Raw genomic sequence first — 24,990 nt, forward strand, 5'->3', positions numbered from 1 at the left:
TTAGGTGTTTTGCCTGCATGTGTGTGGACTACATGTATATAGTGCCTTTGAAGGCCAGAAGAGGGGGCCAGATCCCCTGGAAGTCAAATTCATAAATGCTTGTGAGCTGACTTGTGGGTGTTGGGAATTAAACCCGGTTCCTGGAAAAGCAGTCGGTGCTCTTAACCTCCGAACACCATTTCCTTACTCTCTGCTTTTATATTCCCTTCCTCGCCAACTTAGGGTCTTGCTATGCAGGTCTATCCGGACTGGAATGTTCTTTAGACCAAGCTGGCCTTAAACTGACAGGAATTCTTCTGCAACCTGAGTTCTGTGATTACAGGCATGCACTACCATGCTTTCCTCACTCATTTTTAAGTTTCGGTATATAACCCAGGAATAATCATCCTGCAGCTATCTCCCAAGTGCTAAGAGTACAGTTAGGCCATTATACCCAACTTTATACCTGTAGTCACACACGTGGAAAAAAATACTAGGATAAAGTATTTTCTTATAACTAGGTATGGTTAAACTATAATCGTAGCACTTAGGAAGCTGAGGCAGGAGGATTGAAAGATTGAGGCCAGATCCTTTTAAGAAAAAAAAAAATATACAATAAACTATTGATAATCTTATTTCTAGCGGATACTATTACTAACATTTCTTTTGTAGCCTTTTCATATTCTTTGGCATTTTTTATAATGATAAAAAGAATTAAAATGGAACCTCTGTGAGTTTGAGGCCGGCCTGATCTCCATAGGCAAGTCAGTCAGGGGACATAGAGAAACTCTCTCTCTCTTTTTTTTTATTTTATTTTTTAGATGTACGTATTATGTATGCCATGTTCTGTCTGTGTGTACACTTGCAGTCTCAAAAAAAAAAAAAAAAAGGAAAGATAAAAAAAGGCTGAGCCATTGACCCATGGTGCCCCACACCTTTACTCCCAGTACTCAGGAGGAAGAAGCAAGTGGATCTCTGAGTTCAAGGTCAGCCTGGTCTACAGAGTGAGTTCCAGGACAGCTGGGGCTATGTAGAAAAGGCTAGAGAGATGGCTTAGTGATTAAAAGCACTGTCTTCTCTTCCAGAGGTCCTGAGTTCAGTACCCACCAACCAAATGGTGGCTCACAACCATCTGTACTTTGATCTGATGCCCTCTTTTGGCCTGCAGCAGTTCATGCAGATAGAGCACTCATACATAATAAATAAATCTTTAAAAAGAAAAAAAGAAAAAAAAACAAAGAAAGAAAAAGGGAAGAATTGGAAACTATTGCTACTTTCCTATGATCCTAGCATTCAGGATGCCAAAACAGGAGGATCAGAAATTATAGGTTAGCATGGGCTACATAGCATGAACCCCTCAAACAAAAGAGTAAAAATAATCATTACTTACAGAAAACGTCGCCTATATACAATTGTACTGAATTGTCTGTGTAACAAGTTAAGTGTAAACATTTAGTTTGGCTGGGTCTGTTGATGCACTCCTTTCATCCCGGCACTTGGCAGGCAGGTGGGGTAGGCCTCTTGAGTTTGAGACCAGCATGATCTACATAGTGAGTTCCGGGACAGCGGGGAGGGTTACATAGCAAAACTGCCCTCACAAAATTAATTAATTAATTGGGAGGCCGATAGATCTCTTGAGTTTGAGGCCAGCCTGGTCTACAGAGTGAAAAACCAAATAAATAAATCATAGATAGTTTTTACATTCTATGCTTTGCATCATGACAGTGAAATAATGCACTATAACCTACTGTCAGCTAAAGAGGGGTTTCCAGAACCTCCTTCCTCACCTAGGTGATAGAAAGTGAAGTATAAGTTAAAAGAATAAACTGGGACCCACCCAGGTTTGCTAGGCCTGGAAGGAGCATGTGGGTGAGGAGTGCCAGTCTGGAGGTGTGTGTTCAGAACCGCAGTGAGGCTGATGAGAGGGAACACTCAGGCAGTGTCCGTTGCTGTGTTTCTCTGCTCACTGTCTCTTTCTAATATATTGGCATTGGAATTTTTAGGCCGCTTTGTTGAAGAATGATGAGACTAAAGCCCTCACCCCAGCTTCCTTGCAGAAAGAACTGAACAACCTGTTGAAATTCAACCCTGATTTCGCTGAAGCTGTGAGTGTTGTCTAGAATTTGTTGCTGGGTCTAAAGGAAAGGTCAGTGCTGTTCCGTATATCAGAGAACAACACAAATTCTAGGTTCTAAAAGAAATCACATAGTTGGCAGGGTAACAGCAGGGCCCAGGCTCCAGGGCTCCTACCATCCCTGGGCCAGAGGCTCTGCTGCTATGTTCTCTTACTCATCTTGGGTGTGGCTTTGGACAGGAGATGGTAGACTAATTAATAAAAAACATTTGGGGGCTGAGAAAATCTTTTCCTCTCTCCTTTTTGTGCACATTCTTAAATTTTTTTAATTAAATGTCCAATAATTTAATTTCCTATCAAATCTGTTAGTCTGTAACTTCTCATGATACTTGATTTGATATCAGATTTTCACATCAAAAGAGCTCTATTTTATTCCCAGTAGCTAAGACCTGCCTGTTAGAAGAGTGCTGTAATTCTGTGACTCGAAGCAAAAGGATAAGAATACTTGGTAGCTAATTTTTACTAGTCTTACTCTGTCTTAAATTGGACATTTAGAAAAAAAAAAAGAAAGAAAAGAAGTTGGACATTTAGAAGAACTAACTTGAAATTTGTGCCTAAATCAGGTTTTCATTCATTCAGTGTTCCTTAGTAACCTCAGCTTGGGAGTTGTGAGACCTTTCTGTGTTACTCGCGGGCCCTAACACAGCCAGTGGCATAACCTGAACGAACATGTAATGGGATTGTTGTCTGTGGACTGTGCCAAGCTAGGATTTTGAATCTCTTATTTTGCCTGTGGAGAAAAGATTAAGCTAAACTGTGGCTTCTTGATTATTTCTTGTTTTAGCATTACCTCAGCTATTTAAACAACCTCCGTGTTCAAGATGTCTTCAGCTCAACGCACAGCCTCCTTCATTATTTTGACCGCCTGATTCTCACTGGAGCCGAAGGCAAAAGTAATGGGGAAGAGGGCTATGGCCGGAGTCTGAGATACGCTGCTCTGAACCTGGCTGCCCTGCACTGCCGCTTCGGTCACTAGTAAGTGCCTCGGTTTCTGTCTGTGCAGACATGGGAGGCGAGCTCCTCAGTGTTACGTGAAATGTGTTTTTAGATCGTCCATTGTCAGCTGTAGTGATGTACCTCTAATCCCAGCACTCGGGACAGAGGCACATGGATTTCTGAGTTTGAGGTTAGCCTGGTCTACACAGGGAGTTCCAGGCTAGCTAGGGCCATGGAGTGTAACCCTGTGTTAATAAAGAGCACAGAAGCCAGTCTTGCAGATGTGTTGTCATGTGCCTGTAACCCCAGCCCTCAGGAGCTGGAGGTGAGAGGACCGCTGCACACGGGGCCAGCCTGTGCTACGTGGAAGACTCTGTCACAAGACAAAACCCAAAACAACGAGCAATTTTATTTTCAAAATGAAGAAAGAAGCTGATTTGGGTTTTCCTAGCTTTCCTCTCTAGCTTCCAGAGTGAACGTTTTTTGCACAAGTTAATGGAAAACACCGTAGGTAGTATGGCCCCGGTGTCAGTACTTAGCATGGCATGTTTTAGTGCTGGGGCCTGGCTTTGTTTTTGTTTGTTTGTTTTTGTTTTGCTTCTAAGAACAACATAGCCATTTTAGTGATGAGAAAGTTAGGTCATTAGGTCTAAAAACCAAAAGGGTTTTTAGAGGTACTGACGGTGCTGCAGTGTTTAAAAAGGTAAGAAAGGCTGTGTCTGGTGCTGGAAGACTGCACAGATTTGCATAAGGCAATGGGGTAGAACCGGTTGATTTTGTTAGGATGTACATGGCTTTCATGTTTGTTCATTTTGTCTTGAGGAAAAAAGCCACGAGAACTTGTAGTCAGGAGAAAAAAACAATTTAGGCAAGTGCATGGACATCTTCCTGTAGAAAAAGTCATCTAAGAGGCACTTAGGTGGATTGCACATGTGGCTGCTAAAGCAGGTGGAGCTGGCAGACGCAGGCTGAGAGAAACACGGCTGCACAGACCCTCAGAAAACGGTTGTGTCAGGCCCAGAGCAGGTCAGGTGTCAGCAGGAAGATTCAGGACACAGACTGATACTCCAAACTCTATGGTTATGTGAGATTCCATCGTAATTTACAATAACTAACTCCTTGTTCTCTCTAGATCAAATTTTTTTAATTAAATTTTTATTTTTATGTTAATTACAATTTATTCATTTTGTATCCCAGCTGTAGCCCCCGCCCTCATTCCTTCCCCATCCCACCCTCCCTCATCTTCTTCCATCCCCCTCTCCAAGTCCACTGATAGAGGAGGTCCTCCTCCCCTTCCATCTGACCCTAGCTTATCAGGTCTCATCAGGACTGGTTGCATTGTCCTCATCTGTGGCCTGGCAAGGCTGCTCCCCCAGCAGGGGGAGGAAGAATTTTTTTTTAAACTCTTCTTGGGGTGCTGGATATGGCACCCAGGACCCTGTAAATATTAGTTAAGTGCTTTATCGCTGAGTAACAGCTCCAGCCAACTCCACCCCACCCCCACTACCTTTCTTTCTCTTAATAGGGTTTCATCATTTCCACCTGGTCTGCAACTTGTTACATATCTAAGAATGACCTTGAACCTCTAATCTTCCTACCTCTCCCAAGTGCTGGGATTTCCGGTGTGCACCACCACAACTGTTAATGACGTGGCCGAGACTGAACCTAGACCGAGTTAAGGTCTCTGCCGCAGGTCTAGCCCTCGCTGCCATGTTGACCATTTTGATAGCTGCCTGTCGATCATTTACTCATGCTGCACACCCTTGTAGGCGCCAGGGACTACAGAAGTGAGAGTAGAGGAAAACACTGATGTGTAGCTTACCGGCAGAGGGAGACGGCAGTACAGAACGCAATTGTAGTGTTTGCTGCTGCTGAGCCTGGTGACAGCTGTGGTGTCGGGGCTGCCGCTGCCGCTGCCGCTGCCGGAAGGAGTGCTCTTGCCCCAGGTGTGTGCACGTGCACAGTTGACAAAGTTGTGGGTTAGTCCTGCTTGTCGTCTGCTGACCTGACATTGGAGCACAGACTTAGGGAGGCAAGTGGCCTGTGTGTGTGATTAGAGGACATAGTCTCATCGGTAACAAGGCCCCAGGGTAGGAGCTCATGGATTGTTTGAGCAGTGCGCATCCTGCCTCTGTAAGTGAGAGAAATAGAAGGGACTCGAATCAGCAATCGGTCATGGAGACCAGGTCAGAACTCTGACTCTGGTGTTCTCTCTGAGTAGTTTAGGCAGCCATTGCTTCTGTCTAGGAACACTAAGTAGGCATATAGTACATTTCAGATGTGAAACCACCTTGCCTCTTGCTCTTTTAGCCTTTTTGAGACAGTCTCATGTAGCCCAGCCTGGTCTTGAACTCCTGCTCTTCCTGCCAGTGATTGGGATCACAGGCCTTTGCCACCATGCCAGGCTCTTTTACTGAAAATGTTTGCTTGGCTTTCTTGAAGGTTCTGTGTGGTAATCTCTAGTCCTTCTGTAGCACACTGTATGGTTCTCTCAAAGTCCTCTTTCCTAAGCCTAGTGTTGTGTGGCCATCTGCTGCTCAGTGGAGTGGTATTAACTGATGACGCTGAGGACCTGTTTTCCTGCTCTCAGGTAGCTCATGATCTAGGTAGGGCATCACATTCTGCTCAACGTGGAAAGCAGTTTGAAGGAAATGCAGAACAGGTAAAAGTCTATAAACAAGCAATTAAGAGGAAAAATGTAGGATTACTTAATTAAAATTATACCTGTGAGGTTGTTGCTAGTGTTGGAAGAAAATTCATTGTGCAAGTTTTTCTTTAAGCAAGTGGCATCCAAGACTTTCTGGTTCTTACACACTGAGGTGCCAGTGGCCAACATTAGTAACGTTTTCATCCTTTCATCTGCTGTTGGGAAACCCAGAGTGTCAGGCATGGCCTCTGCCATTTAGAGGTTGGTGGAGTAGTTAAATAAAATTAACATGGATTAAATAAACAGAAAGCAACACAGTAGTATTTAGTGAAGCTTTGCAAAATGGGGTATGTTCAGAGGTGCTGGTTCAGCAGGGCTGAGAGTAGCTGGCTGGACTGCCAGAGACATGGAGAGGTTGGGGGAGATCGTCTTCATTTTCAGTGGAGCAGAGAAAAATTATGAGAAAGGAATCTTCAGAATGCTTCTGAAAACTGAGTTGATAAAATAGCAGCTGCTTATAGTGTTGTTTTTTTCTTTTAACAATGCAGAAAATAACTTAATGGAAAGTAAAATATTAGTCTTTCCTTGATGTTCTGTGGACTACTGGAACAAACATTTTAGAAGCAGCAAGGAAAACTATTCCCTTGACTAGACATTCCCCTGGGAAGGACCTGTCCCTGCCTCCACAGTGGATGTTTCCTGCTCCTGGGATTGGGGCAACCACTAGGAAAGCAGTCCATAAATAGCTCTAACTGCAGCTAGAGGCCTGCTTTTAGACCAACTGCATGCAGATGGCTTCCTGCTACCGACGCTTGCATGTTTGTGATTGTTAATGGGATATTAATGTGTAGTCTGTCATTAGTCAACAGGCAGAGCTCGCCCTGCAGGAGGCAATTAGGATTGCCCAGGAGTCCAACGATCACGTGTGTCTGCAGCACTGTTTGGTGAGGCCGTCCTCTGGTCTTGGGATTTTTTTGCTCACGGGTTGAATTGGCCTCCTGAAGGCCCAGTTTTAATCACATTGTTCTGCAGTGGGAGCAAAGGTCCTTAGCAGTGAGGAGAGACTACATAGGTAGACACAAGGATTCACAAAGTTCCCCATAGTCATGTATCTTTCTTAATTCGTGGCATTTGTTCTGCTCTAAGCACTTTCTATCTATACAACTTGCCTTGAAAAAAAAAAGAATTAAGTATTGCATTGGCGTTAAGAAATGGTCTATTCTACCTAGCAATTTGGTGAGACACTGGTGTAGTAAAGCATAATCGCCAAGTTATACAGACACAGAAGTCACTTAATTACCTGTGACTTCTCACCTCAGTTACATGCCAACTGGGAGCTTCACGCTTCTGAAATGCTTCCATTCCTGTCAGAAATAAAGTGGATCAATGGCTTGTTTATCTCGGCCTGGGTTTGATAAAGGTTTTATATTCCTGACAGGTTTCATTTACACTCAAAATTCATAGTAGACAGTACTTTAGAGGGTGTATCTTGTCCCTTTGAAATTCTTTATGTCCACATCGATGTTTCACTGGAGCATCTGCCATTGCCATTGTTATGACACATCTTGATGGTTATCTCTTGCCAGAGCTGGCTTTATGTGCTGGGGCAGAAGAGAGCCGATAGCTATGTTCTGCTGGAGCATTCTGTGAAGAAAGCAGTACATTTTGGGTTACCGGTAAGGCTCATCTTTCTGTGAGATTGTTAAAATAAGTGGTGTTGAGCCTTTGTCTCTTCTTCCACCCACTTTTGTCATGAACCAGCAATAGCGTAGAGTGGGTATTTCTACGCGTGGTCTCATTCTTGGTTATTTCCTGACTTTTAATTATTAATCACACCACTAAATTCTATTGGATAGGTTTCTCTCTATTCCCTTTGTGCTAATAACATCTGTGAGAGCTCTGCTTATCAATTTGATAAGAGATCTTTGTTTAGTTCTAGTTTATTGAGCAACATTTAGTACATTTTCACTTAGAGAAATGACAGAAAAGGCTTTTTTCTTCTTTTTTAGTACTGGGGATAGAAACCAGGACCTCACACATGTTAGTCAAGTGCTCTACCACTGAGCTGCATCCCAGCCCTGGGAAGGCTTAATTTTAAGCCAGGCATTGACAAGCTACAGCCTGTGTTTCAAATCTGGTGTTCTGTTTGCGTGTTTGGCCTTTGAGCCAAGAAAGGTTTACATGTTTAGATAGATGGGGCGGTAGAGCAGCTACAAGTAAGCAGAGACCAAACGTGGCCTGGAACACAAAATCTGTTCTGACCCCTGCTGGAATGTTCGCTGGTCCTTGTTTTAAACAGAGAGCCTGCCGGGAAGATCTGTTCTTCTCGTTCTGTGTGACAAGGAAAGGCAGAGGGCTCGGTCTTGTGCAGGAAGTAGGACTGGCTTTGGGGTCTAGACTGCTAGTGGAAGAATGTTGTTCTGTCTTAGCATTGTTGAACCTGCAACCATAGACCATGAGACCGCTTATGTCCTTGCTCTTAGAAAGTTTGCAGCAAATTCAGCAAAATTGAGAACAATTTAATGTACATATTTGTTCAGTCTAAGGACTACCTGTGTGTTCTTTTCTGGGAAAGGAAGCATACACGGACAGAATTGAAGTAGCTCTTTAGAGACTGCTTAAATATACTCTGGTTGTGGATTTAAACAGCTTTTTTTTAGTTGAGCTTTTTGCTCTTGATTATTCCAGAAGTTAAGAAGATAATTTGTTGTTCATGACAGGCATCCTTTTTTTTTTTTTTTTTTTTTTTAATCTCCTGTTAACTAATGTGCCAAGCACTGTTTGCTCTATTATCTCATTGTAATCCTTACCACAATTCTCTATGATAGGTTTGATGCCCATTTTACAGATGAGGAAGCTGAGGCTTAGCTAAGAAGCTAAGTGACTGGCCCTAAGTCACACAGTAAGTAGCAGAGGCAGTGTCTAAGTCCAGGTCACCTAATGCCGAAGCCCTGGCTCTTGGCCATGTACCCTCTGCTTCTCTCTCAACCCTAGAGTTTCAGGAACATATCTTTGTCATGGGTCAGGGTTCAGGTCAGGTTGTAGGTACTTTCCTTTAAGTAGAGCTGTCACTGTGCATGTGCTGAAATGTGAAATCCACCACATTTCTGAAGAGCGAAACAAATTCTGTCATGTAATCTCTATCTTGGGTCGTGGGTATATCTGTCCCCTTAGTACCTCGCCTCCCTGGGAATACAGTCCCTTGTTCAACAGAGAGCTTTCGCTGGGAAGACGGCCAACAAGCTGATGGATGCCCTAAAGGACTCCGACCTCCTGCACTGGAAACACAGCCTGTCGGAGCTTATCGATATCAGCATTGCACAGAAAACGGCCATCTGGAGGCTGTACGGCCGCAGGTAGGTCTCCGGGCAGACTGCCAGAGCCACGGAGGTGGAGCCTTAGTGATAAGCAGGAGCTATCAAACTGGTCCTGTGCAAGTACGTCCCCTTTGGAAGTTGTTCATGGAGGGGATTAGAGAAAATGCTTCATCATCTGGAGACATTTTATAGTCTGCATGGACTTGGCAAAGTCTTTCCTCCGTACACCGTTTACTCTTCCCGGCTGCTCTGTGTATAACTGGTGGGTGATCGCTCATCTGGTTCACACATTTGATCTCAGGATCGTGAGTGTACTTGACCAGTGACCAGCTGGGGCTCAAAGCTAGAGCACCTGACCCTGAGCTGAGACCTCCCCACTTCCTGTTCGCATGCTGCATGGCCTCCTCGTGCAAGTCCAGGGCCCCCTCCCCACAGCTGCTTGTGTAGACAAGTTTGTTTCTCTGAGGTGTTTTCTCTGGCTGTCTGCAGCCACTATCTGTTTTCCACTCAGCACCCCCATAGTTTGGAAGTAAACTTCTGAACCAGACTTTGCTCTGGAGCCCTGTCTCGATCACGCGTTCCCCGAGATGGTCTGCTATTTCTAGGAATTCCGTAATGAAAGGAAGCGCCTCTTTACCAGTCTTGTTTTTGTATTTCAGATAATTTTTTGGCACGGTGTGCTCTGAAACAGCTGCCGACACTGGCCACTGCCTGCATTGCCAGAGCAGCCGGTGCCAGGATGGCATCGGGTCTGAATTTACCCGTGAAACCTAATTAGCATCCTGTGACCTCAGGGAACATCGAGGGTGGGGAGGTGGGGGGTGGGGTTCTGGGTGCTGTGTGCTCCCAGTTGTGAGGTACTCTACATTTCCTTGGGGCCTGCATACCCAGGATACTTCTGCTCTCCTCGGCCTGAGAGCAGGAGAGCTGGCTTGGGGAGGAGTTGCTTCCACACATCCAGAACTGCAAGGGTTAAGTCCACTGAGGCTAACTGTAGGGTATGGCTCAGGGGCAGCCTGGGTCTGCTGCCTAAGGGGGAACCTGTCCCCTCTCCTCATCCAGCACCATGGCCCTGCAACAAGCCCAGATGCTGCTGAGCATGAACAGCCTGGAGTCCGTGAACGCGGGCGTGCAGCAGAACAACACGGAGTCCTTTGCCGTCGCTCTCTGCCACCTTGCAGAGCTACATGCAGAACAGGTGGGCTGGTGTGTTAGCTTGTGCTGTTGCTGTGGCAGAGTTTCTGAGGAAACCTGACCAGAAAGGAGGCCAAGTACATCTCAGCAGACGCTTGTGGTCGTAGAGGTCTGTTCACCTCATGTTCCCAGCATAGCCTCCAAGGTGTGCCCATATGTTAAGTTCTGTTTGTGTTTTTATTTTTTTGAGACGGGGTTTCTCTGTGTGGCCCTGGCTGTCCTGGACTAGCTTTGTAGACCAGGCTGGCCTTGAACTCACAGAGATCTGCCCGCCGCTGCCTCTTGAGTGCTGGGATTAAAGGTATGTGCCACTGCTGCCCAACCCCAAATGCTAATTAAAAAGGGTGGCACCATCTCCCTGTGGCACCGCTCTCGGGTTTTTGAGGAATTTTTCAAATAGGTGGCCTGACTAGTTAGCTTCTAGGGCACTGGGGGCTCTGCCATTTTTTTCCCCCTAGTGCTTGAGAAAAGCCCTGGGTATGTGTTAGGTTGGTCTGGTTGATGCAGGTCGCTGGAGAATGAAATCCCCTGTGGAGAGTGTCTAAATGTGGAGTGTGCAAAGTTTGTGAAATACAGGGTATTTTGACATCAGTGAAAGGAACACAAAGTTGGCTGCTTGTTTGTAAGAAATGGAGTATGCCAGGCATAGTGGCACACACCTTTAATTTCAGCACTCAGAGTTTAAGGCCAGCCTGATCCACATAGTGAGTTCCAGGACAGATGAGGCTGTATAGAAACACCCTCTCTCAAACATGAACAAAGAAACTAAAGAAGAGATGTAAATTTAAGGCGGCCTATGTGTTCATGTGTGTCTTCAGGGGAGGGGAGAATGTGATGATCCAGGCAGAACAGTGGTAACCAATGTTGCTCTCTGCTTCGTGCCAGGCCTGTGCTTGGTGTTTCACATGTGTCATCTTGCTGAATCCTTTGGGAGCCTCATGAGCCCAGGGGAGTTTTTTGGTTGTTTTTGTTTGTTTTGTTTTGTTTTTTGAAGATTTGTTTGTTTGTTTGTTTGTTTATGCATTGTTCTGCTGCATGTGTGTCTGCACAGGATCTCATGGTTGTGAGCCACCATGTGGTTGCTGGGACTTGAACTCAGGACCTTTGGAAGAGTAGATAGTGTTTTTAACCTCTAAGCCATTTCTCCAGCCCAAGCTCAGTTTATTTTATTCCTCTTCCACAGAACAAGAATCTGAGATCGGGGTGGTCTACCCACCAATATCTGTCATTCCTGTCTCTATCCCATATCCAGTTGACCCCAAAGGAGAGTAGGAATTGTCGTGATCTTGACTTGTGTCCCACATAATTGTGCACAATTCTCTTTGTAGGAGGTTAAAGTCCTGATGCTGGCGTAGGAGGTTTCCCTTAGCTAAACAATCTCCTGAAGAAAAATCTGGGGACTCTGAGCCCTGGGCCTCACAGAGCACACAAGCTGCCGTTCAAGCAGGTCTCCTTCGTCACAGTATTTCTCTTCACCCTTTGTGGTCGCTCTTACTGTTAGATGTAGCCCCAGCTTATACAGTAAAGAGCTCTCCAACTTGGTCATCTTTCAGTCCTTTCTGCGAACACAGGAAGGTTAGGCTGTGAAAGGTCCTGTGTGTCCTGCTGCCTGAGACATTCCACTCATTCACCCCCAGGTCAGAGGGCATATCATCTGTGTTTACTTTTTGCTTTCATCCAGGAATCTGATATGTTACTCTTCCATGTTTTTTTCTTGCCCCTTACTGGGGCTTCCCGTTGTGTTGATGGCCGCCTCCTTATGTCCTTAGCTGCTTCAGCAAGACTTTGATTTTAGAGTATCTACCTCGTGCACTGGCTATGTGGAGGCCTGTCGCGTGTTTAGTTACATAGGTCAGGCTGGCTGACTATGGAAAGGCGGGCCTGTCCTAGCCTCTGTTTGCTCTCTTTGTCTCTGTTGCATTGTGCTTTTTGGGGTAGCAGGACTGGGTGAGCTGTGAGGAACTTTGGGCCTTTCTGACCCTCCTGCAATCCCAAGGCCAGACCAGCTCTTTCTCTGAGGTTGTCAGCCCTTTTCTCTTCCAGAGTGACCTGGGGTCATCTTGTACCATTCCTTTCTGAGCCTTAGAAATGGCAGGTGCCACTGATTTATTTTTTAAAGGGTGAATGACTGCAGTGTGTGCAAAGTTCTCTTGGTCTGAAGGTTAGACAGCCATTTTGGTACCAGCTCAGCTCTTTGTGATAGACATGGACAGTGGACAGAACTGGCCTGTAAAAATCACGGAAGAAAAATGATTTTCTGCTACTGTAGTTCAGTGTGGTTTTTATTTCAGATAAAAGCTCAGTTGTGTGATTGATCATTCTAAATAGTATACCACTTAGTGGAATGATTAGAGCAAACTGAAAAGCTTTTGCTGAAAAAAAAACAACATTTCCCAATACATACCTGTAAGAAAGGCATGAATGTATGTTCACAGAAGAACATGGATGTCTAAACACAAAAGAGAAAAGTCAGTCTTGTTGAAATTACATTTAAGATAGTGGATTGGCGAGATGGCTCAGTGGGTAAAAGACCTTGCTGCCAAGCCTGACAGCCTGGGTTTGATTCTTGGAGGTCACATGGTGGAAGATGTCCAGTTCCCCGCTGGTTGTCCTCTAACTATACGAATGCCGGGGTACACACATTGAATAAAAAAAAAAAAAAAAAAAATCAAGATAGTGAAACTATACTTTCAGCCATTAAGTTAGGCAAAAGTGAGCCAGATGGTCTGGTACATGGCTTTAATCTCAGCACTTGGAGAGGCAGAGGCAGGTGGATCTCTGTGAGTTCAAGGCTAGCCTGGTCTACAAAGTGAGTCCAGGACAGCCAAGGCTACACAGAGAAACCCTGTCTCAAAAAAAGTTCAGGACAGCCAGTGATATACAGAGAAACCCTGTCTTGAAAAACCAAAAACAGACAAATAAATAAGTACTTAAATAGTAAAAATTAGGCAAAAGACCTTAAAAGTGCCTCTATTTTTCTATGCCTATGAGGAAATAGTTAGGCACATATATATGCAAAATTACACACACCAAGATAGTCAGTGCAACATTTATAAAGTGAAATTAGCCAGAAACAACCAAAATATATATCCTCTGCCTCCTAACTGCTGGGATAAAAGACGTGTGCCACCATGCCTGGCAGGTTATTTTCATGTATCAGTCTATCTACCTAATACAGGATGCTAATACAGAATTAGTTATATGTATTATTTTTTAATATTTTTTTATTTTTTAATTATTTTATACATTCACTTGTATCCCAGCTGTAGCCTTCTTCCTCCTTCCCTCCCAATTCTCTCCTCCCTCCCTCCCTCATCTCCCCCCTGCCCCCTTCCGAGTCCACTGAGAGGGGATGTCCTCCTCTCCTCCTTCCATCTGGCCCTAGCTTTTCAGGTATCTTCAGGATGGTTGCAATATCCTTATCTGTGGCTAGCAAGACTGCTCCTCCCTCAGGGGAGGGGGAGATCAATGAGCCAGACATTGAGTTCATGTCAGAAATAATTCCTGTCCCCCTTACTAGGGAACCCACTTGGATACTGAGTTACCATGGGCTATGTCTGAGCAGGTGTTGTAGGTTATATCCATGCATGGTCCTTGGTTGGATAAACAGTCTCAGAGAAGACCCCTGTGCCCAGATATATTTGGACCTTGTGGGGCTCCCTGTCTCCTCAAGGTTATACTAATTCCTCCTTCCTTCATATGATTCCCTACACTCTGCCGAAGGCTTGGTTGTGGGTCTCAGCATCTGAGTTATATGTATTATTACTGGAAAAATCAAATCTTGTAAAAAATATTTTGCCAGATATTTTGCCACCTTTAATCCCAGCACTTATGAAGTGGAATAGTAGACAGGCGCATATCTGTTAATGTAAGGCCAGCCTTCATGCGGAATTCCAGGCCAAACAGGGCTCATAGTGAAACCCTGTCAAAGCACAAACACAATTTATTGAATTCTTACCATGCAGTTACAGTTCAGTGTTACACTTATTTTACAAAAAAATAATATGCATAGTTGTTTTTGGGTACTTCTGTATTTTATATTTGTGAATATAAAAGAGGCTTATAGCTAGGTGTGTTGGCTCACGTCTTTAATCCCAGCACTTGGGAAAAGCAGAGGCAGGTGGATCCCTGTGAGTTCAAGGCTAGCCTGGTCTACAAAAGCAAGATCAGGACAGCCAGGGCTACACACAGAGGAAAAAAAAAAAAGAGGCTTAGAAGGAGGAGATGTGCCAAACTTATCTGTGGTTCTCTGTGAGAGGGATGACAAGTGACTTTTTTTCTTTGAGAGGAGGAACTACGGGACTGTATGCCTTGTGGAGCTCACCAGTCGAACAACAAGCTGGCCTGTAACTCACAACTGTTGTATTGTCTCTGCCTCCCAGGAGCTGGCCTTGAGGCTATGAGCCACCAGGCCTGCTGTAATTTGTCTTCTTCTTTGTTTGTTTGTTTCCTCCTAAAAAGAACTTTGCTTACCTGTATAATTCAAAATGGTTTTTAAGCTAGGCATGGTGGCACACACCTATAATCTCAGCACTTGGGAGTTGGAGGCAGGGGGAGCAGGGAGTGTTCACAGCCAGGTTTCACTAGTTATGGCCTCGTGGGCTAGTCTGGGTAGCAATGGAGGCTAAGTGTGAACATTTCTTCTGAGTGGATTCTGGTCTGTGCTGTGTCATAAATGTACATGTGTGTATCATGGCTGTACATCTGTGAACCAAGTTGACTAAAGAGGTTGATGATAACTATATCTACAGAAAACGTTTTTTACAATTAAAGTTTAACATGAAAAGATTTTTAAAAATAAATGAAATTCACTAGGACATATAATTAAAAAAAAGACACCTTGCTGTAACGTTCAGTTCTCTGCCTGCTGTGTTCTAGCTTACTAGTGAAGAAAGGTAGGTCATGTGACCCTACCTTTACCATGTGAGCTGGTATAACATCAGTGCTGGTATGCCAGTCATCATGTCCCTCTGTTTTAGGGCTGTTTCCCCGCTGCTGCTGAAGTATTAAAACACCTGAGGGAAAGATTTCCACCCAACAGTCAGCATGCCCAGGTAACCTCCCTTTCTCATGCTGATGGATTTATTCTGAAAAAAGTGCTTTTGGGTATAATGTAAAGTAGTGTGTTTGTTGTTGTTTTTTAAGATATGGTCAAATGTCTCACATGCCAGCGCCAAACTCTGCCTGGCTGAGGATGACATTGAACTTCTGTGTTCACGTCTGGCCCTCCCGTGTGCTGGGATTGCAGTCATGCGCTACCACACCAGCTTATGTTATGCTTGGGATGAAACCCAAGGCGTCATGCACCCTGGGGAAGCACGTTTCTGTTTGAGCTACCCTCTGGCCGTAAAGTGGGGCATGTTAGGGTCTTCCCTCAGAAAAACATCAGGCTGCAAAGGAAGCGGTTTAAAGGCAGAGTGAGTACCTGCCAAGCACCCTCAGCTCCTCCTTCCATTCCCAGCACTGCAGAAAAGTAAGGTAGAAGGACGCACACAGGTGTTGCTTCCCAACATCCAGCTCGTGGGGCTGGAGAGGTGGCTCAGTGTTTAAGAGCATGCACTGTTCTTCACAGGACCGGAGTTTAGTTTCCAGCACCCAGAGTAGGCCAGCTCACCATCGCCTGTGACTGCAGCTCCAGGGGATCCAATAGCCTCTTCAGTACTGTGCAGGCACCTGCACCCATATGCTGATATCCACACACAGACACAAACAAATTAAAAGAAAAACAAAACACAGGTGGGCCTGGATGTATTTTCTCACACTTCAATGGGAGGCAGAGGCAGGCAGCTCTCTGGGTGTGAAGCCAGCCTGGTCTACCTAGTGACTTCCATGCCAACTAGGGTTACATAGTGAGATCCTGTCTCAAAAACCAAACATACAAAGAAACCCAAATGGCTCAGGCTAGGGATGAGGCTGAGGTAGTGTGTGCGTACAGCTTGAGTTCTGTCCTGGCGCCGAATGAATGGGGTCTGGTGGGTGCCTGTAATCCCAATATCCTGGAGCTGGGGCCAGGGTGGAGGACCAAAAGTTCAAAATCGGGGTTGGGACGTAAGCTCAGTGAGCATCCACAAGGCCCTGGGTTCAATCCCCAGTACCAGACAGATACACACACATATTCACAGTCAGGTTCTAGAAAGATAGCTCAGTAGTTAAAAACTTGTTAATCCTGGGTTCAATTCACACCATCCATATAGCTGCTCACAATTGAAATACAGTTCAGAGTATTTGACTCCCTCTTCTCCAAGCATGCTAGATATGCAAATGAGGCACATCTAAAGGCAAAACTCTTACACACATGGACTGTATGGAGAGCTTGAGGCTAGCCTGTGATACATGAGACACTCTCAAAATTAGAAACCAAACATAGCTTCAGTCTGTATGCTGTTTTAAGCATTATAAACCTATAGGAGACGTGAGTAGGAATGGCACACAACAAATCAAGTGCTCAGTCTGGAAAACAGGAGGAAATAGAATTTGCTAAAAACTTTGGCAGACTCTAAAGTAAAAGTACCATCAAAGTAAAGCATAGTGTGAGCTGACAAGTGGACAAGTATCTATTTTGTGTTATGTTTGTTCTTCACAACAGTACCTATGTAGTTCAGGCCAGCTTTGAACTCTTGATCCTCCTGCCTTAGTTTTTCCCAAGTGCCGGAATTACAAGTGTTTGCCACCACCAAATGTGGGCTTCTGTTTGCTCGTTTTAATTACTTGTAGCAGTCAATAAATCAACAAGTAACCTCAAACACAGGTATGTGAATTGTTAGGATGTTTGTTAAGCAAACCAGTATGCTTTGATATTACCATTGAGCAATAATGTGAATATTTTCTTTTTTGTATTTATTTTTTATTAGTTATGGATGCTGTGTGATCAAAAAATACAGTTTGACAGAGCAATGAATGATGGCAAATTCCATTTGGCTGATTCACTTGTTACAGGAATCACAGCACTTAATGGCATAGAAGGTGTATACAGGTGAGAAACTTGGAAAGCTGTCACCACAAAGCAAAAGAATTGTTTAAAATCTCCCATGTACGGTGTGTGTGCCTTGAGCAGGTGCCACAGTACATGTTTGGCTGTCAGAGGACAGCCTCAGGTGTTGGCCCTCCGCTTCGCTTGTTTCACACAGGATCTCTCTTGTCTACTTCTGCTTATGTCAGAAGCAGAAGTTGGCCTGAGAGCTCAGAGATTCCTCCTTCTTCCATCTTTATTCGAGGAGTGCAGATGCCTGTGTTACTGTCCAGCTTTCACATGTGCTCTGGGGATCCAGTTTGGGTCATCAGGCTTGGTGTCAGGTGATTCATCAGCTCAGCCACCTCACTGGCTCCAAATTAAATTTTACAGTTAATTAATTATTACCTTTGTTTTATGTGTCTGAGTGTTCTACCCGAATGTGTGTGCATGCAGCATGTGAAGCGCAGTGACAGTGGAGGTCAGAAGCAGGCGTGGGAGCCTTGTAACTAGTTAAGGGTGGTGTCAGCCACCTGGGGTGCCTGGAGCTGAATCCAGGTATTCTGCAAGAGGGACAAGTGCTTTTAAGTGCTGAGCCACCTCCCCCAAAATTTTTTGTTAAAACAGGGTTTCTCCATGTAGCACTGGCTGACTGGAACTTGTTCTGTAGACTTGGGTGGCCTCAAATTCAGCCAAAATAATTTTTAAAAATTTACTATGCTTTTGTTTGTGCATTAAATAACAGTTTACTTGCAGCTTTAGTTGAAAATGTGAAGGCTTTTTTTTTTTCTATTTTATTTAGGAAATAAAACAGATAATCATTAGTATCTGGGAATGGTAGCACATGCCTTAAACCTCAGCACTAGGGAGACAGAGGCAGACAGATCCCTGTGAGTTCTAGGACAACCTGGTTTACATAGTTTCAGTACACCAGGTCTATGTAGAGAGACTCTGTCCCAAGCAAACAAACACACAACAAAAAATAGATAATTAAATTTAAGAAAGTAAATATCTCCTAGAGATAGTAACTGAGATATGGATAGCTATAACCCAGGACTTTAATGATTTTTTTTATTATGTTTTATTTACTCATTTTGTGTGTCTGTGTGAGCGTGTATGTGCCATAGTGCACGTGTGGATATTAAAGAGTAAATTTTAGGACTTAGTTCTTTTCTTCCATTATGTGGGTCCCAGGGATTGAACTCAGGTCATCATGCTTGGAACAAGCCCTTTTGCTTTTTGAGCCAGCTAGACTTTTGTCTGCATACGCACATCCATGCATTGGCTGGTTTTCTGCGGCGGCGGGGTCTCATGGCGCTTAGGCTGGCCTCAAACGTGGTGTGTAACTGCAGACTGCAGATGCCTTTGACCTCCAGTCCCCACTTCCCAAACGCTGGGATCACACCTGGTGGTGGCAGCTGCCGCCGCATTTCAATTCCTTCTTCTTCCTCCTCTCTCTTCTTGTCACCTTCCTTTTCTTTTTTTTTTTCCTTCCTTTTCTTTAACAAAAATTAAATCAGTTTTTTTTCCCTCTTTAGAGGTTAGCAGTCCTGCTGAGTAGATCCTTGATCCCTTATAGTTATGGTTGAAACATCTGCAGACTTCTGTGTAACCATTACTGTTTGACTGTTTCAGAAAAGCAGTTGTAATGCAAGCTCAGAACCAAATGACAGAGGCACACAAACTTCTGCAGAAGTTGCTGACATACTGTCAGAAGTTAAAGAACACAGAAATGGTCATCAGGTAAGCAGTCTCTCAGGTGTCCCACTGGGGAATGGCAGTGGATCTTCTCATCCCATTTTCCTCTCTGTGCTCAGCGTCCTCCTGTCAGTGGCAGAACTGTACTGGCGATCTTCCTCCCCAACCATTGCAATGCCTGTGCTCCTGGAGGCTCTGGCCCTCTCCAAGGAATACCGCTTACAGTACTTGGCCTCAGAAACTGTGCTCAACTTGGCTTATGCCCAGGTAAGCCAGTGTTTTTTGTCCTGTGGGGTACTGTGCCAGTTGAGGGTGTTATGTCTATGTGTACCAGGTACATGTGGAGGTCAAAGTCAGCCTTGGGTATCATTTTGAGTCCCTGCCTGTGCTTGTCATTTAGGCTAGGCTGGCTAGCCTTTGCGCTCCAGGGATCCTCATACCTCTGCTGTCCCATCACTTGGACCACAGACACATGTCACTGTGTCCAGCTCGTTATGTGCTTGCTTGGGAAGCAAACTGAGGCCCTCTGGTTTGCACGGCAGGTGTGTTAGCAACTGAACCATCTACTTCCCAAGTACAGCATCCTCACCATGCAGGCTTTTCATGTCATACTAGGGGTGTGGACTCCAGCCTTGTGTGGCAGACACTTGGTCCACCAGCCATCTTCTCAGCCTCTATGCACGGTTTTGTCTGAATACCTGCTTTCAGTTTTCTTAGACATCTAAGAATGGAGTTGTTGAATCATATGGTAATTTTGATTTCTTTTAGAAACTGCTTAACTATTTTTGGCACAAATGGTGCTAAATGGTTCATAGTGCCCTCATCATTTTTGTGTTCTGAGTAACAGTGTATTAAGGGTTCCGATTTACCCTGAATTGTCAAGACTTAAGAATTTGCCAGCACTGGAATTTTGTAATTTTCATTAGCATATTGTGTGTGAGGAGGTGGCTTATTGTTGTTTTGTATTCTGGTCTCTGGTGAGCAATGATTTTGAGCATCATTATTTGTTTGTGTGTATGTGCATATGAATGCCTTCAGAGTTCAGAAGAGGGTGTTGAATCCCTTGGACCTAAGATGGTAGTGGCCCCATGTGGGTGCTGGGAACTGAACTCAGGTTCTTTGTAACCATGGCTGAGCCATCTCTCTAGCCCTTTTTTAGCATTTCTAATTTTTATTCTTTTGTTTGTTTGTTTGTTTGTTTGTGATATAAACAAAACAAGCTCTGTGGCTCAGGCTGGCATAAAACTTGGGGTCCTCTTGCCTCTGCATCCCAAGTGCTATTATGCCACAAAACCTGGCTTACCTCCACCCTACTTTGAGGCAGAGTCTTTCTGAGTACTATGAGCTAACTCAGAACTCACTATCTAGACCAGGCAGACCTCAAACTTGGAGCTGTCCTCTATCCAGCCTTTGCTCCATTGTGCCAAGATTACAGATGTTCATCCTAAGAAATGGTTGTCAAATGTAAGATCATGAAGATTTTCCCTTTAGTTTTCTACAGATATTATGCAATTTTAGACTTGTACTTAGGTCTTTGAAATTTCTATGTGTATATAAAATGTGTGTATCTGTTCATGTGTTCATATGTTTGTGCTGGTACACATGTGCACATATTTGTGTGGAGACCAGAGATCAACCTTGGGTGTCTTCTTCAGTTGTTCTTCATCTTATTTCTATTTTTTAAAATAATTATTTATTTTTATTTTATGTGTATTGGTGTTTTGCCTGCATGTATGTCTATGTGAGGGTATCAGATCTTAGAGTTTCAGACAGTTGTGAGCAGACATGTAGATGCTGGGAATTGAACCTGGGGTCCTCTGGAAAAGCAGCCAGTGTCCTTAACTGATGAGCCATTCTCCAGCCCCCGTCACCTTATTTCTTGAGGCAGAGTCTTCCATTGAACCTGGAAATCATTGATTTAGTCATGCTGGCGGCCAGTAAGCCCTGTCTTTGCCTCCTCAGTGCTAGGGTTAGACATAGACATTTAGGATGAACTCTAGGGATCAAGCACAGGTCCCCATATTTGCATGGCAGTCACTTTATAGATTCAGCCATCGTTCCAGCCCAGATCTGTAATTCTTTTAAGTTATTTTTCAAATGTATGTTATATACCTTTCATTATTTTGTTCGTCAAAACAAACTGTTTTATTGAAATTTATTGGAAGGACTTTTTTCAGGGTAGGTGTGGTGATACACATTTTTAATCCCAGCACTTGGAGGCAGAGGCAGGTGGATCTCTGAGTTCTAGGCCAGCCTGGTCTACAAAGTTGCTTCCAGGACAGCCAGGGCTACACAGAGAAACCCTGTCTCAAGAAAACAAACAGGACTTTTTTCTTTCAGTAAATAATGTTGGCGCCTTTGAGAAAATCAATTGATGCTAAAGGTTGTATATATACATGTATACATATAATATACACACACACACACACACACACACATATATATACCTATCTGTATGTATATAAGTATATGTATACATACATACATATGTATTCAGTTGATCCGTGGACTCTACATTGTATTTAATTGCTCATATGTTTTTTCTTATATCAATAGTGCCATATCATGTATAAATTATTTTTAAGATAGGATCTCTGTAGCCCAGGCCAGCCTCAAACATACAGCACTTCTGCCTTAGCCTCCCTAGTGCCAGCTCTGATGTTTAGGGCTCCTCCCTCTGCTGCTGGAGATCAAAGAAGAAAGTAAGAGTCACCACAGCCTTCCACCACGTCTGTCATTGCTAAATCTCTTTGTAAAAGCAGAACTTTACTCCTGGACTAGGTTGTGCATATCTGTGCACTTGAGATTCTCGACAGAGAACTGAGACGGAGGTTGGAGAACTCATGCCCTATGAGACCAGCCTAGGCTACACAGTGAGTTGCAGTCTAGCCTGGGCTACAAAGACCTTGTCATAAATAAAACCAAACCAAACCCAAATAAAATGATACAAAAAAGAAAAATAAATAAGACAAAGCTTTCCATGGTACAAATGACCACTTTCTGCTGGATCTATTGAAGTCATGCTACTGCTCTGTGCCTGTGTTCTCTGGGAGTGTGTTGTGCAGGCTAAGCTAGCCTGTGTCATGGAGAAGATAGGCCAGAGAGAACCATTCAGGAGAAAACACCCACAGCCTGACTCCTCCTTGTCAATGGGCACAGGACATGCGTGTGTACCCTGGTCTGCCATTTCTTTTTCAGCTCATTCTTGGGATCCCAGAGCAGGCATTGACCCTTCTCCACATGGCCATTGAGCCCATACTGGCTGACGGGGCTATCCTGGACAAAGGCCGTGCCATGTTCTTAGTGTCCAAGTGCCAAGTGGCTTCAGCAGCTTCCTATGACCCAGTGAAGAGAGCAGAAGGTAGGGGCTATATGAAGACTGTCTGGCTTACCCAGCAATTGCGTTTGCTTGCTGCTTCTCCCCAGCCCTAGCATTCTAATTTTTAATTTTAATTTTTAAAACCAAAAGAAGTAAGACAAAGCTTTTTATAGTATGGTGGGGTTTTTTTCTTCCATATTTTAAAGAGTGAAGAATATAAGAATATCTGGTGTGTGCTGAATCTAGACAGCAAGTTTTGAGAACTCACATGTTAAATGTTGCTTTTCCTCTCCCCCATTGTCAGCTCTGGAGGCCGCCATCGAGAACCTCAATGAAGCCAAGAACTACTTTGCAAAAGTTGACTGTAGAGAGCGAATCAGAGATGTTGCTTACTTCCAAGCCAGACTCTACCATGCCCTGGGCAAGACCCAGGAGAGGAACCGCTGTGCCATGATCTTCCGGCAGCTGCATCAGGAGTTGCCCTCCCACGGGGTGCCTTTGATTAACCATCTCTAGAGAAGACTCCCTGCTCGCTGTTCTGTGGAGCATCAGTCCCGCTCTGGGCGTGTGTCTCACCCTGTGCTTAAATAGTGGGTCGTGAGATGTTGTCTTGTCAATAAACTGTTCTGGTCTGTGGTGCTTTTTTCTGGGCTGAATTGTCAGTGTCTTTACAGGAACTTTATGTATCCTCTTAAGAAGCTGCTTACAGGGAGACTGGTGGCCCTGGCCTTTAATCCCTGCACTTGGGAGGTAGAGGTCAGCCTAGTCTGCAAATGGAGTTCAAGGCAAGCCAGTGCTACACAGTGAGACTCCTTTTTCAAAAAATAAAAATAAGAGCTGGGGAGATGGAAAGTGTGGGGACCAAAAGTTTGGATTTCCAGACCCACATAAAAGTAGAGGGGGCTTGAGCCACCTACTGTCCCAGCACTCAGGGGCAGAGGTGGGACTGCCCAAGCAAGCTGCCGAGCAGAGGAGGAGAATCACTGGGCTCCGAATTCAGTGAGGGAACCTGACACTTAGTCAAGTGGAGAGCATGGAGGGGGTCAGCTAGCATCTATCTCTGCCTCCCCTCCCCCAAGATATGCACAAAGGTACATGAGTTCTCGTGCATGTGTGCCCACAAAATTGCATGTAACGAGAATGTTAACGGCTGGCAAAAATGTGTCATTGGGTAAAGGAGTTTGCCATACAGATTGGACATCCTGAGTTCCATCCCCTAGACCCATATAAAAGTGGATGGAGGGTTGGAGAGATGGCTCAGCGGTTAAGAGAAATGACTGCTCTTCCAAAGGACCCGGGGTTCAACTCCCAGTGCCCAGCAGCTCACAATTGTGTGTAACTCCAGGATCTAACAGCCTGGCATAGACATACATGCACACAAAACACCTGTGTGCATAAAAGAAAAAGGATGGATGGAGAAACCCCCACTTTATATAGCTGTCTTCTGACTGCCATGCGCATGCCCCTAATAAAAAGATTTACTCCTTTGTTGTGGTTTTTGTTTTCCCCAGTGCTGAGGATCCAGGCCAGGCAAGTGCTCTGCCACCAGCTGCAGCCCAGCAGGCTTTCATGGGTTTGCTTCTGCTGCTTCCCTTCTGTCAGCCTGGGTGGGTTCTTGCTAGTTCACAAGCATGTGCCAGTCAGTCCCCGCCTGCTGATAAAAAGGAGAGATTATCTTTAGGTTTATTTATTTTATGCTATTAAGAACAATAGCTGCTTTGTTTTTCTGTGGCTCTTCTCCATGCATGTGCTTTTCTATATGTAAGTGAGATGTTATGATAAAATCTAGCAATTCGGGAGGTGATTTTAAGGGAAAGGGAGTGAAGCTTAGAGGGGCCTGTAAGCTCTCCTTGAGCTCTGTCATAAGCAGAGTTCATCATCAGGCAAATTCCTGTTTCACAGCCAAACCAGCGCACACTGGAAGAGCTCATCCTAAAGCCACAGGGAACCAACAAAATTTTGCAGCTTCTGTCATTGGCCCTTTCTCTGTTAAATTTAAACTTCCTAATGAGAAACAGTTTCTCACTGAAGCAGTGAAAAACAGCTTCATCGGTGAGGTAGTGTTTGCTGGCCAAAGACAGCTGCTCTGAAGACCAGCTCACAGTACTAGAGGCTCAAATTTGAGTGTTGATGTTTAAAAATCTTTAATTTCTGTGGAGATTGTTTATAGAAATGAAATCTTAATAATGGCTGTGTAGTTAAAAAAAATTCTTCTAGAAACTATATAGGAAGTTGGATTTTCCTTTATGTTTTTGTTTTGTTTTTCTTAGACACTGTAGCCCAGGTTGACCTCAAACTTGGATCTTCTACCTCAGCCTCCCTGGAGTCATAGGTAAACAGCTGTGTGCCACTGCACCTGGCTGATAGCTGTTTGGGGTTGGGGCTGGGAAGACAGTGCTAGGATTGCTACACCACAAGTCCCTGTAACCATTTATTATATTAAATACAATACAGGTGCATGAACAGGAAACCCCAGAGCCGTCCAGGTGGACCAGGACTGACTGGAATTTGTAGGGCCACATGAGGGTTAATGTTTCAGGTGCTAGGCTGTAGTGCCACTACTGAGTGTGGAACATAAAAAACGGGACTTAATCTCCAGCATCCTTTTCTCCTATTAAATAAAAAATAAAAATGGCAACAGCAGAGTCTGTTTTGTTTTTGAGAAAAGTCTCACTATACAGCCCTTTCTGGCCTAGAACCTGCTGTTTAGACCAGGCTGGCCTCAAACTGACAAGAGATCTGCCTGCCTCTGCCTCCAAAGTGCTGGGGTTAAATCAGTGTGCCACCACTTCTTAAGCCCAAGTACTGAGGCCCTTT

The 24,990-nt window shown here is 44.4% G+C and overlaps 1 protein-coding gene across 3 annotated transcripts in view; it reads left to right on the forward strand.

Moving 5' to 3' along the window:
• Positions 1-22,817, forward strand: part of Anapc5 (anaphase promoting complex subunit 5) — a 33,625-nt gene extending 10,808 nt beyond the window's left edge. Inside the window, exons 6-17 of one of the 3 annotated variants that reach the window (XM_021631358.2) lie at positions 1,983-2,084; positions 2,898-3,088; positions 6,559-6,640; positions 7,283-7,372; positions 8,871-9,052; positions 10,076-10,211; positions 15,187-15,261; positions 17,059-17,180; positions 18,792-18,899; positions 18,974-19,121; positions 22,053-22,215; positions 22,478-22,817. In XM_021631358.2, coding sequence (XP_021487033.1) covers positions 1,983-2,084; positions 2,898-3,088; positions 6,559-6,640; positions 7,283-7,372; positions 8,871-9,052; positions 10,076-10,211; positions 15,187-15,261; positions 17,059-17,180; positions 18,792-18,899; positions 18,974-19,121; positions 22,053-22,215; positions 22,478-22,689 — 1,611 coding nt within the window. In that variant the 3' untranslated portion in view covers positions 22,690-22,817. The remainder of the gene's footprint in view (positions 1-1,982; positions 2,085-2,897; positions 3,089-6,558; positions 6,641-7,282; positions 7,373-8,870; positions 9,053-10,075; positions 10,212-15,186; positions 15,262-17,058; positions 17,181-18,791; positions 18,900-18,973; positions 19,122-22,052; positions 22,216-22,477) is intronic. The other 2 variants (XM_021631359.2, XM_060382407.1) reach the window with 2 other exon arrangements.
• The last annotated feature ends 2,173 nt before the right edge of the window (positions 22,818-24,990 follow it).

The sequence above is a fragment of the Meriones unguiculatus genome, chromosome 4 (genome assembly GCF_030254825.1).
Source record: "Meriones unguiculatus strain TT.TT164.6M chromosome 4, Bangor_MerUng_6.1, whole genome shotgun sequence".
NCBI classification, from domain to species: domain Eukaryota; kingdom Metazoa; phylum Chordata; class Mammalia; order Rodentia; family Muridae; genus Meriones; species Meriones unguiculatus.